The sequence below is a fragment of the Amphiura filiformis genome, chromosome 5, assembly GCF_039555335.1.
Source record: "Amphiura filiformis chromosome 5, Afil_fr2py, whole genome shotgun sequence".
NCBI lineage: Eukaryota > Metazoa > Echinodermata > Ophiuroidea > Amphilepidida > Amphiuridae > Amphiura > Amphiura filiformis.
The window spans coordinates 67,203,647-67,223,379 of NC_092632.1; the positions used below are offsets into that span (position 1 = coordinate 67,203,647).

Sequence of the window (19,733 nt, forward strand, 5' to 3'; positions counted from 1 at the left end):
ATGACAAAAATATGGAGTAAAAAACAATAAAATACATAAGAAAATACACATCACAAAACCTCATAACTTCAGAACCAAGTATGCTAGAACTTTGGTGTTTTCAACATATGATAGCCTATTAAATGTTTCTACAAGGTCATAATTATAGCAACTCAATTTTCAAAAATGCCTCCTTTGGCCCACATGGAGCAGATCATGTCACATATTGAATGTTGTATGTACACAAAGCTGAATTTACAGTATAATTAAAGTGACGTGCACTTGGTTTTATTGACAATAAATTGAATTACACTTTTATAGCCAAGGAAGCACAGCTGCTGAAGGGAGTATCCCATTATGCTTTGCGGTACCATAATAGAACTGAATTTGCCATAGAAAATGTACACAAAATCCGTCACTTTCAATAACTCGCTTAAATCAGGGAAGCTTAGACTTTTGTTTGAAAAAATACCACCCATAGAGTATTGTGAATCTATCAATAGCTCTCAATATCTAAGCGGCTCTTGTTTATATCTTGTATACATTTGCTATGGAGCAAGCAGATATACTGCAATGCATGATGGGATACTCCTTTCAGCTGCTGTGCCGAGGAAGTAATGATTCACACATCAAAGGTCAGTGAATTTACTGCTAGGGGAGGGCTTGAATATTAACTCCAAGGGCATTATCTGCATCAAACAACTATTCTGATTGGTTACAAAGAGAGCTGTATCGCATATTGAGTCAATCACAGACATGGTGAGAATAGTCAGTATGGCTGAAGGGGGTTTAAGCTTCAAAGTCTTAAGAGATCTAAAAGCTCTATTTTGATTGGTTACTCAGATGATTGTATCTTGTAAATAACCAATCAGGGACTCCGTAAAAAGGCAGCAGTGCCCATAGGGTAAAAATGTAAAGAGTCAAAGCTCAAAATGTAAATTACACCATGTGCTGTCTTGTGCTATTTTTAATTTTTTTACTGAACATATTTCTTGTTTGAATGGCTATCAGCTTTTAATACTGCATTTGTGTTCAACATATAAGTATTTTTTAATCTCTGTCTTGAAATGGAAAAAAATTACCCTTTTTCGCTGCAAATTGGAATGGGAATTTACAGTGGATTTCTCCGACACAAAAAATCATATTTCTTCATATTCAAGAATATTTATATTGTTTATTTGTTGTGTAATGCGCACATAAGCCATCAAAAACTAAATGCGCGCGCTACAGGAAACAAACTTGTTTTTTTTTTGGCCCAATCTGCCATTGGATATATTGGATTTTGTATCTGAACTCTTCAGTTCACAAACAATAAGCCAAATTGGCACTGAAAGTTTGCAATGCATTGTGGGACAGTTTTTGTAGTTTTGGGACACTTTGCCCTCTGACCTATCGGGGAAATTCAGAAAAATTGGGTTTTTGTGTGCGTACAAAATATAATTTAATATGTTTTACTAGAATAAAAACAAACCCAGAAACTTGGTTATTGTATAAATTAATTATTCTAGTATTTGTAATGATAACATCATTACAATAAGAAATTAATTATTAATAATTACAGCAATTTCCCTGATAAGTCAGACGTCAAAGTGTCCCAAAACTGCTCTCAAAAACCTGTTACAATGGTGATTGGGCTTATTGCAATCAACTTACCTGCATGACATATTTCTGGTCTATGTGCTTCTTAGCTGTGTTGGGTTGGAAATCAGGGGACTCCAGAAATCGTAAAAAATATTCATACACTAGCTGTTGGGTCAAACAGAGATATATAACATAAAATTATTAACATGATAATAAGCCACACAAACTGGTAATAATAATAATAATGGGGTAATAATAATATTATGGAAATTTATAACACGCAAGAGCCAGAGCCGTTCACTGCGTATCAACAGGAATATGAACACAAAGGAAAACATGATGAACAGAGCATAATACAAAAAATATACAAAATACCATATCGTCACTGGGCGGGAAAAACCTCATATGTACTTCTTGCCCATGAACATGGATGAAAAGCAAACCATTCAATATAAAGTCTACACCTACAAGGTTTTATCCATGTTCAAGGGCCAAAAGTACATATGAGGTTTTTCCTGCCCAGTGACGATATTAAGAAAAACATTCTACACAACAAGTCATCAGCAAAAGCGATATTAAACAGATCTGTTTTTAACAAAGATTTATAAGAGTCCAAAGTAGTACAGTTTTTAATGTTTTTAACAAAGATTTATAGGAGTCCAAAGTAGTACAGTTTTTAATATGAGTTGGTTGATTGTTCCAAATTTAAGGAGCACAAATGCTAGAGCTACAATCAAGTGCAAATTTGCTGGGACACTTTCATAGTTCAATGACTCTCCCCGCACCCCTTATTCAATGCTGTATACCAAACGCCTCATTTTTTAAACGGCCTATATTTTTGCTCCAACATTGGTTGGTGGGGGAGGGAGGGGATTCGAAATAGGTTGGAAACTATACAAATAAAATATCATATGGTGAACTTCATATGACCGGTTTTATTGAACAGAGGGCGCGAAATATGAACAAGTGTCCCAGGGAAATTTGCACTTGATTGTAGGTTCCTAGGATGATGACGATTGGCTGAACAGGATGGCAGCAAATACTTTTGCAGAAAATATTTTTGATGCTGCACTTCGATGAATTTCCAATCAAATATAACAGAACTCACAGATTTCAAGGAGTCATATACATTAGCAATATACATTTCACAGAATTTTGAAATTATCAGATTTTCATACACATGTGTTTTAATTAGGGGAGAATCAAACAAAGACAACAGAGATAGCGCTGGAACTTTCTTCTTCTAATTCTTAAGTTCATTCAAACAAGACTTGGAAGTTAACATTTTCAGCGATAGCTGAAACCCACAGCAGCTGAAGGGAGTATCCCATCATGCATTGCAGTATATCTGCATGCTCCATAGCAAATACATACAAAATATAAACAAGAGCCGCTTAGATATTGAGAGCTATGGATAGGTTCACAATACTTTAGAAATCATATTTTTTCAAACAAAAGTCTAAGCTCCTCTGATATAAGCGAGTAATTGAAAGTTGAAGTGAGGAATTTTGTGCACACTTTCTATGGCATGTGTAGTTCTACTTTGGTACCGCAGAGCATCATGGGATACACCTATCAGCTGCTGTGGGTGAAACCTGTAATCTTTTGATTTCTCTTCAAACTATGAGTTTTACTGGACAATCTTCACAAAGCCCCAACTTGACCTATCTATCTTGTACTACTAGGACCACTTCCTAGCTTCAGACTGGAAGATAGGGAAGTATAATAGGTCATGTTACGTGATCTGAATTAACCCAGTATCTATACACTATGGACCACAATGACCTCATCCCCAAATGACATAGTTCTCTAACCTCAATTACACAATCATAGTGCAAAATTTGACCTCAAATTGCAGAGTGTGAGTTTTTGTACATGCTGCACTTCGATGAATTTCCAATCAAATATAACAGAACTCACAGATTTCAAGGAGTCATATACATTAGCAATATACATTTCACAGAATTTTGAAATTATCAGATTTTCATACACATGTGTTTTAATTAGGGGGAGAATCAAACAAAGACAACAGAGATAGCGCTGGAACTTTCTTCTTCTAATTCTTAAGTTCATTCAAACAAGACTTGGAAGTTAACATTCTCAGCGATAGGTGAAACCCACAGCAGCTGAAGGGAGTATCCCATCATGCATTGCAGTCTATCTGCATGCTCCATAGCAAATACATACAAAATATAAACAAGAGCCGCTTAGATATTGAGAGCTATGGATAGGTTCACAATACTTTAGAAATCATATTTTTTCAAACAAAAGTCTAAGCTCCTCTGATATAAGCGAGTAATTGAAAGTTGAAGTGAGGAATTTTGTGCACACTTTCTATGGCATGTGTAGTTCTACTTTGGTACCGCAGAGCATCATGGGATACACCTATCAGCTGCTGTGGGTGAAACCTGTAATCTTTTGATTTCTCTTCAAACTATGAGTTTTACTGGACAATCTTCACAAAGCCCCAACTTGACCTATCTATCTTGTACTACTAGGACCACTTCCTAGCTTCAGACTGGAAGATAGGGAAGTATAATAGGTCATGTTACGTGATCTGAATTAACCCAGTATCTATACACTATGGACCACAATGACCTCATCCCCAAATGACATAGTTCTCTAACCTCAATTACACAATCATAGTGCAAAATTTGACCTCAAATTGCAGAGTGTGAGTTTTTGTACCCACATTTTTAACGGTCATTCAATGAATGTACAAATGTATTGGGGTTAAAGAACTGCGCCCCTGATATATGAGCATGTTGTGGATCCTAGTGACACTTCACCAGGCAGACAGGGCAGGCAGGGCAAGCAACATCCTGTGTGCTTAGTAATAATTGGTTCAGAGTAACATTGCTGACTTGCCAAGAGAACGCAAGTGAATGAGCTACAAAGAAGATAACTAAATAGCTGCTATATGCATTTTTTTTTTCAGGTAAAGGCATTAAAGGGATCTCCAGCAATCATAACATTATGCTTAGATGTTAGAAAAATAATTATCTAACACGAATCACATGGTTTTATTTAAAACAAACTCATAGTGACCATAAAAACGAATAAAACATCCATCTCTCAGCACGCTATATATTCAAAATTCCCAAGCCCTGAAATTGTCGAAAGTGCAATGACGTCTCAGTAATACAATGAAGGCTGACAACAACGGAGCACAAATAACCATTACCTCATTGCATTTAAGACAATTTCGGCGCTGGAATTTTGAATATCGCGTGTTGAGAGCCGACTGTTTTTATTCATTTTTATGGTCAATATGAGTTTGTTTTAAAAATAAAACCATGTGATTCATGCTTGATGTTGGATAATTATTTTACTAACATATAAGGTATAACGTTATGATTGCCGGAAACCCCCTTTAAGCTTCCATGTTAATATCCAACCACAAAAACAATCTAAAAATAGCCTTTAGTGCCCTGTATTGCTATAGTTAGAACAACTGGTCTTACCCTAAAGGTCTGGGGTTCAAGTTCCCCCACAAACAGAGAAGTCTTGAGGTGTCAGGGAGGGTCTGCCATGTTGCCACTGAACCAGTGCTATACAATGGGGGTTCTAATCCTAATTATTCATGATGCACATCAATAATAGATTTTCTGTGATCCATCCATGTATTTGTGGTGTAATGATATTGCTTCTTGCTAAAGGCAGCTATTTTTTCACTACATATACTCTGCTTTTTTGCACCGGCTAGTGAACAGGTCCACTCAATATTACAACCCAGATCCAGACAGGTATTCAATCAAATACATAAAGACATTGTGAATCAGGTCATTTTAAATGCTGACGTATGAACAAACAATATTGCTAAAAAAATCATCAGATCAGATTAAAATCAACTAGGTCAACTAGCTTTGATCATTACACATTGAGAATACTAATTTCTGCAAAACCTGTGACTTTGGCTTGTTAATTGGAAAAATGTAAGGGAAGACTTAGGAAAAAAATGAACAGATTGAGGTCAAGTCTGCATAACCAGCCACTCATTTATTCACTGGATTGAATGCCCATAAACCAGTTAAGGGATGGGGTATGAGCGTTTGGACAGTATTTATTGTGGGACATTAGAGCACATCAGACATATCAATTGCATTCTGAATACTGAAGAATGTCATTCTGATATCAAATAATTTTAGATTTTTTGAAATTAGCAATGTAATACACATTTTATGGCAAATGATTAAAATTTATATTTTTGATATTTAACAGTACTCAAGTAAACTAATCTGATGATTTATACTTAAAGTGTATGTTGGTGGGATGAAAAGCCGACGATCAATTGAAAATTTTGACCTTTCGTATATTGAAGATATGGATTTTTTCCCAAAACACCCAAAAAAATTGGGGTTTTTTTGGGAAAAAATCCATATCTTCAATATGAAAGGTCAAAATTTTCAATTGATCGTCGGCTTTTCCTCCTAGCTACATACACTTTAAGAATATATTATTAGATTTAGAAAATTTACTTCGAGGACTGCTATATATCAAAAATGTGAAAAATATCAAATTTTAATAATTTGTCATAAAATTTGTATTATATCGTGAATTTCAAAAATGAAAATTATTTGATATCAGAAGGACATTCTTCGTATTCAGAATACAATTCGATACGTTTGATGTGCTCTAATATCCCACAATAAATACTGTCCAAGCGTTCATACCCCATCCCTTAAGGTCAGCAAATGTGCAAATATTAAATGTAAGAAATATTCATGAGTATGATAAGAGAGTGTGGCTGGTGGTGTGTGAAATACAATATATGATTTAGGCTTATTTAATTGTTGTCCATCTTGGATGTTAGTGTAACCCTGTAACAGGTAACCACTTTTCGGTCAATTTTGATGAATTTACTTTGGAAATTAAATTTCACCATGCTTTTATAGGATTAATTAATGAAATATCATAATTTTTCAAATTAAAACAAAAATTAACCGCAGCTGCACATTCTTCTGAATAGTTTACGGGTTTGGGAGAATCAAAATTAATACCGGTCATTTTATTTAACACATATTAAATCGAAGTGTGAGTCCAATGCTTGCATTCATATTTGCACTGCCATGTCTTTTATTGAGGCACAGGAATGACACTTCTCTCTCATTTATTTTGCAGCTCAATGTAAGACAATGCAGTGATATATTACAACATTTCACAAAAAGGAAGTTCACATTCTTTTATGTGATCATTAGGGATGTACATGTAGCTACGGCGGGTGGCAGAGCCTGACACTCAGATTTAGAGCTCACCACAATTTTAGCTCTAGCAACCAACACTACTCAAGTGTCTAAAATTGTAAAATCACATAGAATTGGGATAAATTTAGGCAAATTTCAATCAAATTGTCAATTTCACGAAAAAATTCCCTCAAATACCACCCAGCACTAAAAATTTTATAGCTACAACCCGGGTGATGATAGTCAAGATTGATTAAAAACATTAACATTGAAATAAATGTGCAGAGAATTTGAACGTCCTTGCTTAAAGGCCCATTCAGTGATCCCAGCATTAAATGTAAAAAAAAAATTAAATTAAGTGAAGGATAAGCCATTCAAATTGTCATTTGGTATTTTTCAAAAAAACAAATTGGCAAAAAAACAAAAACAAAGCAAAACAGTAGTATTGACAAAGTTGAAGCTCTATTCAAATACATGTAGCAAATTTGTCTATGTAAGTAGAGATATTTATATAAAATGTCTTCTATAGAGGCCGTCAGCCTTTCGCCATCTTGTGGGTACAAATGATACGCGTGTTCATGCGCCAGGCACTGCGCGCAGGGCGCAGCTTGCCACGCAGCTCTTTTCACGCATCGGCGCAGTGATTTTGCTGTTCACGCATGGAGATCGAACGATCATCGCAGCGTGTACCCACAAGATGGCGGCATATGACGTCACGCTGACGGCCTCTATTGTCTTTAATTTACAAAGCTTTCAGCTCAATCACTAGCATGCTATGTTAGCACATCTATGAAACTAACAAAGGTGCAATAACCTGAATTTCGACAATTTTTAGTATGATCCTCCCGATGAGTAAACCACTGAATGCTGGGCCTTTAAAACATATGAAGTTGTGTGCCATTTTTATTGTAAAATTACCGGATACACACACAAATTTGGATCTTTATACATTTTCTTGCAATAAAATCGGGAACAAAAAATACAAAAATAAACTGAATTTGCAAATTGACTACAATGACTCCTGCCTCAAGAGTAAAATGAGCTAATGTGACACATGTATCAAGTCAGGCTTGTATTCAAAGGGAGGCTCCGAGATAAACATGTTAATTACGGTCTGTTAAATCCCCAAACATCATTATATCATAACGCATGCTTCATCTACCTAGAAATACTCTTGTTTTCATTGTGGCAAATTATTAATTTGTATGCATTCCCCAGGTACAGACAGAGCATTAGATTCCTAAGTGAAGTCAGTTTTTCTTTTAATATCATTATTTCTATTCTAGTGATGTTACTTATCTCAAAGTGTATTATTTCCTGTTTGGGCAAAATAAAGAATCTTAAAAATGTATTATACACAGCATAAAAAGAAAGTCAATACTTGTTTGAAATTGGGCTATTCCATTTGAAATCCACACTACCCCTGTGGAAGATTTTGGAAATATGTTCCAGCAGGGGGGGTATGTTTTTCAAATGTAATTGGTCAGGGTTAATCATTTTGAAACTCATACTCCCCCTGCATTATGGTTTTATCTTTATCTTCCACAAATGGAATGAGTATTTCAAATGGAAGCTACCCAATTGTCTATTCTATTCATAACTCTTACTCCCTCTGTGGAAGACTTTTGCTAAATCTTCCTCAGGGGTAGTGTGGACTTTAAATGGAATAGCGCAATGGTCATAATTAATTTTGATTGATTGAAGAACATTTGAAATTGATGTGAATGAGCTAATAATTTGGTTAGGTTCAGTTTGATATCTCACTTGGGCACAAAAGAGTTCAAATTGTCCACATTTTAAACATTTTGTGAACATCGGAACTATTTGAAAAGTTTTAATTCAGATCACACAAAAAATTGCTCAGATTTATGTAAGGTATAATGACCACTCAAACAAATGCAGACTTTCTTTTTGTGAGGTATTTACATATAGTATAGTGGTACATGTTATTTCAGTTGAAATCCATACACTTTGGAAGACATGATTTAATCTTCCACCCAGGAAGTGTGAATTTCAAACAGGATTACTGGAATGGATGACTCCATTTGAATTCTACTCTCCCTGTGTCATGTCTTTCATGAGGGGTGTGGAATTCACCTGGAACAGCTCAATGTGTTGAGGGAGGATAAGATGGAGAGGAGGAGAAAGGATGAAGAAAGAGCAGGAGAAGAGCCAGAGGAACTTACCTGTAAATGTGGCCAAGCTGCTTCTAATGTGGGTTCATCTTCTTCCGGGTCAAATTCTGCGCCACTTGGATTTGACGGTGGTGGAAGTGTTCTGAACATATTAATCGCAAACTGAAAAAACAAAAAGAAAATATAAATTAGTGTAATAGTTATATTCCATGAATGACAAAAGCAGCATTTTGATCTTAAAATCTTTTCATCTCAAAATGAAACAAGCACCTCATTCGCCGATCGATCTGTGTAGCATCACATGACCCTGGCATGACATAGTTCTTTATGACAGTGTTCAAGCTTTGACTTACGTTTGGCGGACAGAATGGAGGAAACTTGAAGTGAAAGATATCCTACTTATAGGAACTTTTTCTAGGGTGAAATTTTGTGGAGAAACTGAATCTGACATAAAAAATGCATAATTATCAACTTGAAAATTTTCCCCATAGCACTGTACAAGCATATTTCTGCCCAAAATCGTCAAATTTGTTTGCTAAAAAAATAAGTCCTTCAAAATGGAGATACTTAGGGCTAAACAAAAAACATGTTGCTCTAAAGAAAGGTATTGGTTAGAGCAACATGTTCTTTGTTTAGCCTTACACCTCCCAGTTTTGAAGGACTTATTTTTTTAACAAAATCCATTACTTTTTTCACGCCCTCAAAATTCTTAGGGGTGGGGGTAGCATATTGCAAGCTATTTTCTTTTCTGTAAATCTAGCTTACTTATTTTTTATATCACCATTTAGCTATTGAAATACTGAGCAAAATGACACTTAAAACATCCCTATAGCTCATACCATTGTGGAGATATGGCATTTTCAAATCGAAAATGAGGTAAATATTATACTTTTTTCCAAATCAATTGTCACCCGAACCTTTGAGTTTCTACCCCTGCTACGAAAATAAAGAAATATATGGATCCCATTCAATGCTTTTAATATCACAATTGTACCCTTGTTACACAATTAGCATAGAAAATTAGGCATTATTTGACAGTTTTCATGTTCATACACTCACAGGAAATTAGCAAGTCAAAATTTTTGTCACCCCAAAACGGCCATTTTCGGCCAAAATTGAACCAAAAATGAATTTTTCTCAAAATCAGTGAAAAATAAGGGGTTTTAAGTGCCAAAATCTGAAAATATGTCACATTTTACCCCTAATAACATTTAAGTAATTAAGAATTTTGACTGTTTTCACCCTAAATACTTTTTTCACGGTTTGTCCGCCAAACGTAAGTCAAAGCTTGAACGCTGTCTTATGCAATAATCAGGAAGAGCAGTCATAAGATCAGACACCGCTGATGGACCTTGCATCTCAAAATGAAACAGGCACCTCATTTGCCGAACAATTTGTGTAGCATCACATGACCCTGGCATGACCTAATTCTTTTATGCGATAATCAGGAAGAGCAGTCGGACACCGCTGATGGACCTTGCTGAATACTATAAAGTACACCCAATTTTCTTTGAATCACTATAAATGTACAGTCATTTTAAGGACATACAATTTATAACAGTTCTTTTAAAACACATCAATATGCATAAATATAGCACTTGTATTTCGTGGATACATCTAAGACCATTTTAATCGGTAATTTTCACCAATAAACAAGAAATATTTTTTCATTTAAATAAAGCAGTCTTGTTTGTTGGCATCATCTTTCTCCTCCAGGACCTTTTGAAACATTATCAGTCAATTAGAAATTTAAAACCTCGCCTACATTGAACCAACGAAACTTTGCATTTTTTATTGTTTTTAACACTTTCCCGTTTATGATGCTTAAAATGGAACACCTTTAGAGTCAAATCATTATTAAAATCCCACACAATTTATAACTGATAAGGTAAGTGCTTAAAATAAAGAACCAGTTCAAAAAAAAGAAAAAAAGAAAAAAGAAAACCTCCATGGGAGATTAGATGCATACACAGATATGCTATTACTTGATCAATATAATCACAAAAATCCAAATGGGTTATATAATGTTTAAAATTAGCCTTCAGAATAAGAATTCTCAGTCCTGTTTTCATTCAAAATACATGTAGCAAAAGTGAAAAAAGAAGAAGATAATAAAACACCTTTATGGAATAAACACCACCGCCATGATGTCCAATTCAGTACTACTTTTGAGAAAAATGAAAAAAGAAATAGCTTTGCCGAAGTCACATGCATTCTTTAGATTTGGCTAGTAATTGAATGAGTGTGTGAATTATGTGTTTTTGCAGGCGTCTCTCATGATGACGAGCTGATTTAATGCAAAAATCTCAAATTGGTAAATTACTAGTTTTGGAGAAACAGAAAAATGTGGTCATTTGTTGTCATTTTTTTGACATGTGTAATTATTCTTTTCATTTGACTTGTATGTACTGTATTTACTCTATTTAAAATTAAACGCTCCGGGAGTGTGTCATTCTTTTAAAATTGGGGGCGTTTATTAGGTCTTTTGTATTTTAACAATAATTTTTGAAAAAAATTGTTAGGTAAGCTTGAATCATGCTGATTTGACAATGTCATTATGAACTTGGGATCAATGACTTCTGGTTCACGCAATGTCATTTACTGCATAATGCGACAATTACTGCTCGTGTGTGGATCATGGTAAGCTTACTTGCACAAGATAGCGTGGAAATTTCAGCATTGTATGGCTAAAATTGGATCGTTTTTTTGCTGGAAAATAGATGGGGGATTTTAACAGCCTTTCATAGAGTAGTATACGGTATATATATTATCAGGCTTTGTTATTGCAGGCATCTCTCATCGATGAATGATGAGCTGATGATTTAGACAAAAACCTCAAATTAGTCGAAATATAATTTGAGCAATTATTTCATCAAGGAAATATTTGTGAAATATATATATATCCAATTTGATTTCTTGGTGTTAATACATAAATTTGAAGAAACAGAGCCATTCTTCCCAAAGTCCCTACTAAAACATGCCATGTTATCATCTTTCTCACTACGACAGGTGCAGTAATTATCTCATGCAATACTTGATCTATACTTCGTTTCGGCTCATCTTTGGCAGTAACATAGAGCTCTGTGTATTTCCCTGGTCACAGTATCAAATTGTGCACACTAACCTAATCCCAGAGAGCGTATATATAACTGGTGGTGTGTCACTGCATCGGATGCACTTGAGGAGCACTTGCGTCACTACCAAACTGGAGGTGTTAAGAGGCCTGTCTATTTGGAATCGATCAAATATTTATGTCGATTCATGCAATAAGCAACACTACCATGCTATGGTCATTTACCATCATTTTTCTTTGATCAAACTATAGCAGGCAGGCAGACGTTACTTTCCAATGGAAATGTCAAATCATTCCCCTCAAATGTGAAGGTAAAGGGAGAAACGTTTGCATCTTTTGTCAAACTGCAATTTACAAGTCACTTTATTATTTCAAATGTACACTAATAATTTTGATTAAAAATAGCAACAATAATATCAAAGTACGGTGTGCGTGTGCTCTGTCCTTTTCAATATGTAAGGGCAATAATTACATAATATTGAATGGCTTTGAGTGTGATACAAGAATATCTTTCTATCGAGTTTAGGTCTATTTGTAGATGTGGATTATATTTCCTAGGTTATTCATCATCCAGAATTGCCGCAAATTAAGTTTGTGGTATTACTTTACTCTCCTGTGAGCCGGTAGCCTGGTACGGTGGCCGTGTTGTTATATTGTGATGCGTGTTGGTGCTGTCAGGTGCCGTGACCACGGTGACGCGCGATGGCGTACGCGATACACGTACAATATCAAAAACAATAGTGTACTGCATCCGGGTATTTTGCAAAAACTATACAACACACAGTTTTATTGTATCGCTCAAAATCCTGATATAAATAATCTTACTATAGTACATCTGTTTGTTTGTCTGTTTGTACATCTGTTTGTCTGTCTGTCCGCCTCTTTTCTCGGAGACTAGGGGTCGCACGTTCCTCAAACTTGATGGGTGGGTGCAGCTTGGTATGAGGAAGAACGAGTTTATATTGGTTAGTGGGTCAAGGTCACCCAAGGTCATCCAGGGGTCAAATTGGTCAAATTAGTAAAAACTGTTTTTCTCGGAAACTGGGGGTCGCACGTTCCTCTAACTTGACGGGTGGGTGCGTCTTGACCCGGGACAGGGAACAAGTTTGTATTGGTTAGTGGGTCAAGGTCACCAGAGGGCATCTAGGGGTCAAATTAGTAAAAACTGTCATATGGGCATGAAACTTGGTGGGTAGGTGCATCTTGACCTAGGACAGAACAAGTTTGTATTGATTAGTGGGTCAAGGTCACCCAGGGGTCATCTGAGGTCAAATTAGTAAACACTGTTTTCCGCCTATTTTCTCGGAGACTAGGGTCGCACGTTCCTCAAACTTGGTGGATGGGTGCATCTGGACCTCAGACAGAACAAGTTTGTTTCAGTTAGTGGGCCAAGATCACCCGAGGTCATCCAGGGGTCATCTGAGGTCAAATTAATAAAAACTATTGTATGGGCATGAAACTTGGTGGGTACAGTCAACTTTTATAGTCAAATTTTTGGAAGGTCATTTTGGGGTCACCCAGGGGTTATCTGAGGTCACATTAGTAAAAAATGTCGTATGCGCATGAAACTTTGTGAGTACAGTCACCTTTTTGGAAGGTCATTTTGGGGTCATCCAAGGTCAAATTACTAAAAACTGTCATATGGGCATGAAACGTGGTGGGTACAGTCAACATTTAGAGTCAAATTTTGGAAGGTCATTTGGAGGTCACAAGGGGTAATCTGAGGTCAAATTAGTAAAGACTGTTCTATGGGCATAAAACTTGGTGAGTACAGCCACCATCAGCCAGGTAATCGTGACAGCCGAGAACCGCTAAATACGGGTAACCGCCTAGTCTATATAATAATACTGGTAGTCTGTGCCTCTGTCTGTCCGTGACTCTGTCTGTGACTCTGTCTGTCCGCCTATTTTCTCGGAGACTAGGGGTCGCACGTTCCTCAAACTTGGTGGGTGGGTGCAGCTTGACCCCACACAGAACAAGTTTGTATTGGTTAGTGGGTCAAGGTCAACCGAGGTCATCCAGGGGTCAAATTAGTAAAAACTGTTTTTTCTCGGAGACTGGGGGTCGCACGTTCCTCAAACTTGACGGGTGGGTGCGTCTTGACCCGGGACAGAACAAGTTTGTATTGGTTAGTGGGTCAAGGTCACCAGAGGTCATCTAGGGGTCAAATTAGTAAAAACTGTCATATGGGCATGCAACTTGGTGGGTAGGTGCATCTTGACCTAAGACGGAACAAATTTGTATTGGTTAGTGGGTCAAGGTCACCCAGGGTCATCTGAGGTCAAATTAGTAAAAACTGTTTTCCGCCTATTTTCTCGGAGACTAGGGGTCGCACGTTCCTCAAACTTGGTGGGTGGATGCATCTGGATCTCGGACAGAACAAGTTTGTTTCGGTAAGTGGGCCAAGATCACCCGAGGTCATCCAGGGGTCATCTGAGGTCAAATTAGTAAAAACTGTCGTATGGGCATGAAACTTGGTGGGTACAGTCAACTTTTAGAATCAAATTTTTGGACGGTCATTTTGGGGTCATCCGAGGTCACCCAGGGGTCATCTGAGGTCAAAATATTAAAAAATGTCGTATGGCCATGAATCTTGGTGGGTACAGTCAACTTTTAGAGTCAAATTTTTTGATGGTAATTTTGGGGTCATCCAAGGTCAAATTACTAAAAACTGTTGTATGGGCATGAAACGTGGTGGGTACAGTCATCATCAGCCAGGTAATCGCGACAGCCGAGAACCGCCAAATACGGGTAACCGCCTAGTAATATATAATGTTGACTGGCAAGTCTGCTTGAATGTACAGTAAATTGTGTACATACATTGTATGTATACTGTCTGTTTCTCTCTCTCTCTCTCCCTTTCTATGTGGGGATGAGTGTACATGCTCAATGAATGTGTGGTTGCATTGTAAACATGAGCATGTCATGTAAGTTAGTGAAAGGGGAAAGCAACCTGGTATAATTATTGCTTTTGCAGAAAAAGCAGGCATGAGAATGACTTTTTGAAAACTGCCTGAAAAAACATGTGAATTAGGCCCCAAAAGGCCCAAAACAGGCTGAAAATTAAAAAAAATGTGTAAAATTTGAACAACAAAACTACCTGAATTCAGGCAAAAGCCTGAAAATTCTCATGCCTGAAAAAGACACTACCCACACTTACATGCCGCCATTCTGGAAAATCTTTGCAAATTTTGCTAAAAAACAATGAAGATCTGCAATGTTTCAGATTTTCTACAAACAATTTGATAAAAAAACATCTCATATCTAATTCTAAAGCAGTTTTCTGAAATTTGCGATCCAAGGTTATACCAAAAAGCTTGAAAATGCACACCATACATGTATGTACCGCACATCCCTGTGCCCACTTTTCTACTAAGAAACCCTCCCCCCAAAAAACACCAGTTTAAAGGGGTGCAGATGAAGTTACAAGGTAATTAATCAGGCACAATCAGGCAAAATCAGGCTCTTGGACTCATATGGTACCATGCATTCATAGATAGCACATCCACTGGTGCCACCGCCTCTTGAGCGTTTCAGGACAATGAAGATGGGCAAGTATGATTTTATGCCATTCATGTCATCAGTGGCGGCGCTAGGGGGTATTTCCCCCTCCCCCAATATTTTCTTGCCCCCTCAGTTCCCCACCCCCACTTTTGAGGAAAAAAAACCCAAATCACACAAATTTTGGGCAAAATTGGTTGATTTGGACCCCCCAAAAAACCTTCCCCTGCTCCCCCAAAAAAAAATCCTGGTGCTGCCACTGCATGTCATTCACTTCACTCCGCTTACTCACCATATGTACTGATTCAGGATATATAGCTTCTGTTAAAACGCCACGCTGATGCGTCACATATTCTACCAACTCGTTGAGTGCCGCCCTCTTGACCTCCTTCCATTTGAGGTCACTCAGAGGGTCTGTGACAAAGTCAAAGACTACACAACATTGCTGTAACTTCTTCACCATTAGCTCTTCTCTCTCAGCAGGAGTAGCATCTGTCAAAATAGAATGCAAGAAAACAAAGATTATAAATGGCTACTCAAATTTCCCCATTTACCAAGCTTGACAGTATACATGTATGCAGGCATGAGAATGATCATCCATGAAAAAACCTGAAAAGTTTGAAAAAGCCTGAAAAAGCGTGTGAAATGAGCCTAAAAAGGCAAAAAAAAAAAGCGGGCTGAAATTAAAAGAAAGTCGGAAATTTGGACCACAAAAAAGCAGGAAATCCTGCAAAAGCAGGAAAATTCTCATGCCTGCGTACATATGTATGTACATTTGTACCTTCTAAAATCATCTAATGCACCCGTGTAAATTAATTTTTACATAATGGGATAGATGAGATATGGAAGTCCAATTGTAATTGTATATTAGCAATGTTAAAAATTAACACCAAAACCTTTACCTTCATTGTGGTCCACAGAAAAAGCAATTTTTTAACATGATATACCAAATTAATGCTGAACTTGAATAAAGTTTGCAATTGTCCCTAGTAATTGTCTGTAGTTAATAGTTATACCAAGTTTTATGATTTGAAGCTGCGACATATTTAACGAAGTAAATTTTGTACTTGAAACAAGGCGGTTTCACAAACCACTGGATCCCCGGCCCGTCGAGGTAGAGAGGTGCATATGAACTTAATATTAAGATCACACGGAGGGTTGTGAGGGAAACAAATGCTATTTTTTGCATTGAAATAATATGACTATCTACTATAGATAGCATTATACTGTTACTCGCATTTGGCGGGATAACAGGGGTGTGCAGTGCACTTGCGCTTATGTATTTTTGTTTTTTATGTGTCCGTCTTATCAAGGTGCCAAACATTAACTGTAACAGCCAGGTAAACCTATGAGTTGTTGTTTAATGTGGCCTCACCTTACCTTTTTGTTTATAAAGGTTAAATCACAGTCCTAATGTTTGGAATTCATTATTCAGACGGGCAGACAGTTATCATAACAAAGGCCCAATGCAGATGTGCTATTTATATTATTGATAGTAATTCAATCTAATTTGTCTTGATCAGCTGAATTCAAAGTAGGCATTGTTTGAGTCGGAAAGTATTGACAACGACGATTTTGACAGAACAATACAACTAACTCATATTTGTTGCATTTCTATAATGGAATATCTTTGAATGTTATTGTGTAACAAATGATGTGCTGTATGAGAGCGATAGAGGAAGGCAATTACGTAGCTGGAAAAACACCTGTTCACTGACTGTCTTATGGTTTATTATGTGCGGTCATTAAACATTGACAAGTTATTGCAATTGCTATCTAGGTACACATTAATTGAAGATAAGCACCGAGGGGAAAAAACTGCAAAAAAAAACTGGATGGTAGTCTGAGTTTGAATATGTTTTGTCCATGTAGTTTTAATAGCGATTGTGATGGACAATACTGCCAGTTTTAATTTAAGCTTACTCACATAAGGCATGGACATTTTTGCAGCCCTCGAATTAACCCATGGCACCCACAGCATAATGCCGTGGGTGCCCATCCCCACTGCCGTAATGCCCTCAAAATGTCCTTTACTGACGGCAGTCACTTGCCGTGCCCTCTAATAAAGTTGCCGTCTGTGCCCCAGCCCTGCCCCTTCATTATAAAATCATCTATCAGACTGTTTGTGTGTGTTGAGAAATTGCCTTGGTGCCCTTCTCAAATTTTCAACAGTTGCCATGATGCCCTCTTGAAATATTACAAACTGATGTGCTGCCTTGCCTTTTCAGTGAAAATCCAAGGCAATTATCAACTTGCCCTAAAAAGTTGCCGTGCCCCTTCAGATCCTTAATTCGAGGGCTGCATTTTTGCATAATTTGCAACATTTTCATTGAAAGAAAAAAATTATGGGGGGTGTTAGAGGGGAGCATCTTTTAAGTATTATAGACAATAAGGGATTGTGAAAAATTCTGAAAAGATATGTATGCATGTCCTCTTTCCGTTAAAATTGAGTGGAAGAAACACTGTATGCATCAAATATCAATTTTCTCATTCATATGAATTGACACTCAATCACAATTGAAAGTCCTTCGTACATGTAATTGTATTCTTGATGTTTACTGAAACAGAATTTCATTATGTTCCACTATCAATTCAAATTGTGCATACAGTTTTTCATCATGATCTATTTGTATTATGGACCTGCTCATCTGGTCACAAAAATAAATATGTTATATAAAGGAACAAAAATCAATTAGTCAATAAAGCAAGCAATAAAGAAATTGTTGTCCTTTCCCTGTGGTACCAATAGTAATACGTTTATAAGCCTGCCGGTGGTTTCCCAATCTACTTAAGGGGGTACTACACCCCTGTTGTAAATTTGTGACTATTTTTGCATTGTTCTCAAAAAATAGTAACACACTGGTAACAAAAGTTATGTATATTATTGGGGCAAGGAATCCAATTACTACACTGAAATTTCAGTGACTCAAGACAAGCGGTTCAGTATATATGATAGGAAATGAGGTACATCCTAGCGGTACCTTATTTCTTATCATAAATAACAAACCGCTTGTCTTGGGTCACTAAAATTCCAGTGTTATAATTGGATTCCTTGCCCCTATAATATACATAACTTTTGTTACCAGTGTGTTATTAGTTTTTGAGAAAAATGCAAAAATAGACACAAATTTATCAAGGGTAGTACCCCCTTAAAATGCACATATGTACATATTAAAGGTCTTGCATTATTTTTGCTTACTTTTTATTTCAAAAGATCAGTGTTTACACTTAACAGCATACATTTTTTGTATAGTTATAAAGTATGGAGGGGATTTTCGGAAGTAAAATTGGATATTAAGAAAATAGCTATTAATCATAGTAGTGTTATAACCTTTTTGTGTTTTTTTTATTATAGAAAAGTTAGGTTTCTGTGTGTGGGTAAGGGGTGGGGTGCATTTGTAATTAACTGCAAACGAGGACCTACATATGGATACACACATCACAAACAAGGACACACCTCCAACCGTGGACATCCTCGGTTGCACGGATATAACCAGAACATCACAAATAACGTAAACATGCATTTAAAACTTGTCACATTTAATGGGTTCAGGATGGCCCATGGTTGGATAGGAAGTTGTCTGGTGTGTGTGTGGGGTAGGTCCACGGTGAAGCCATCAGTCCAGTGTACAGAAGAGCCATGTGGATGTACCTGTACATGTACTTCGCAGTCAGTTTTGAGAAGTGTAATGTGTTAACCCCTGACTGCCCCTACTCCCCAGCCCATCAAAAGGACCCCAACTGAAAAAAGCTTCACAAGAGGCTTTCCTGATTTATCCAGGGCTGTCAAACCTAAACAAATCAAATTTTATAAGTATGGTACACTTCCTGGTGCATCTGCGATTGGATCCAGGCAAGTTTAGTTTCATTTCAATTTTCATGTCTTTTTTGAGGGGCAATTACCCACTCGCAAAATAACAACACCAGCACCCCTCTTTCTCTGCCAAACATAAAGCATAACATAACAAACGATAACTTACCAATCAGGATGGGATATTTTTTCATCATTTCCTACTTTTATACTGTTTACACAATTGCCAGTAGATATGTGCATGTTACCAAGGTGCACCTTGCTCATTTGCAGTTACCATAACATGCATCACTGATTACTTGTGGGAAAAGTTTTGCCAATTCTTTCATTACTTTTGTTTCTTCAGCAAACTGTTGAACTACCTATTCACTTCAATAATGCTGTCAACCGACTTGGGTGAAGTGTGCTGCACAGAGCGTATGCCCTTGAAAATGAGAGCGCATGTACACACCATTGTGACATTGGCTTTT

The 19,733-nt window shown here is 36.9% G+C and overlaps 1 protein-coding gene across 3 annotated transcripts in view; it reads right to left on the bottom strand.

The window, feature by feature from the left end:
- Positions 1–19,733, bottom strand: part of LOC140153594 (serine/threonine-protein phosphatase 2A 56 kDa regulatory subunit gamma isoform-like) — an 85,638-nt gene that overhangs the window by 49,662 nt on the left and 16,243 nt on the right. For 2 of the 3 annotated variants that reach the window (XM_072176376.1, XM_072176375.1), the window contains exons 4-6: positions 15,745–15,944; positions 8,930–9,040; positions 1,633–1,725 (exon numbers count right to left, since the gene is read on the bottom strand). In XM_072176376.1, the coding sequence (XP_072032477.1) occupies positions 1,633–1,725; positions 8,930–9,040; positions 15,745–15,944 (404 nt within the window). Of the gene's footprint in view, positions 1–1,632; positions 1,726–8,929; positions 9,041–15,744; positions 15,945–19,432; positions 19,541–19,733 lie in introns of those variants that run through there. The other variant, XM_072176377.1, reaches the window with a different exon arrangement.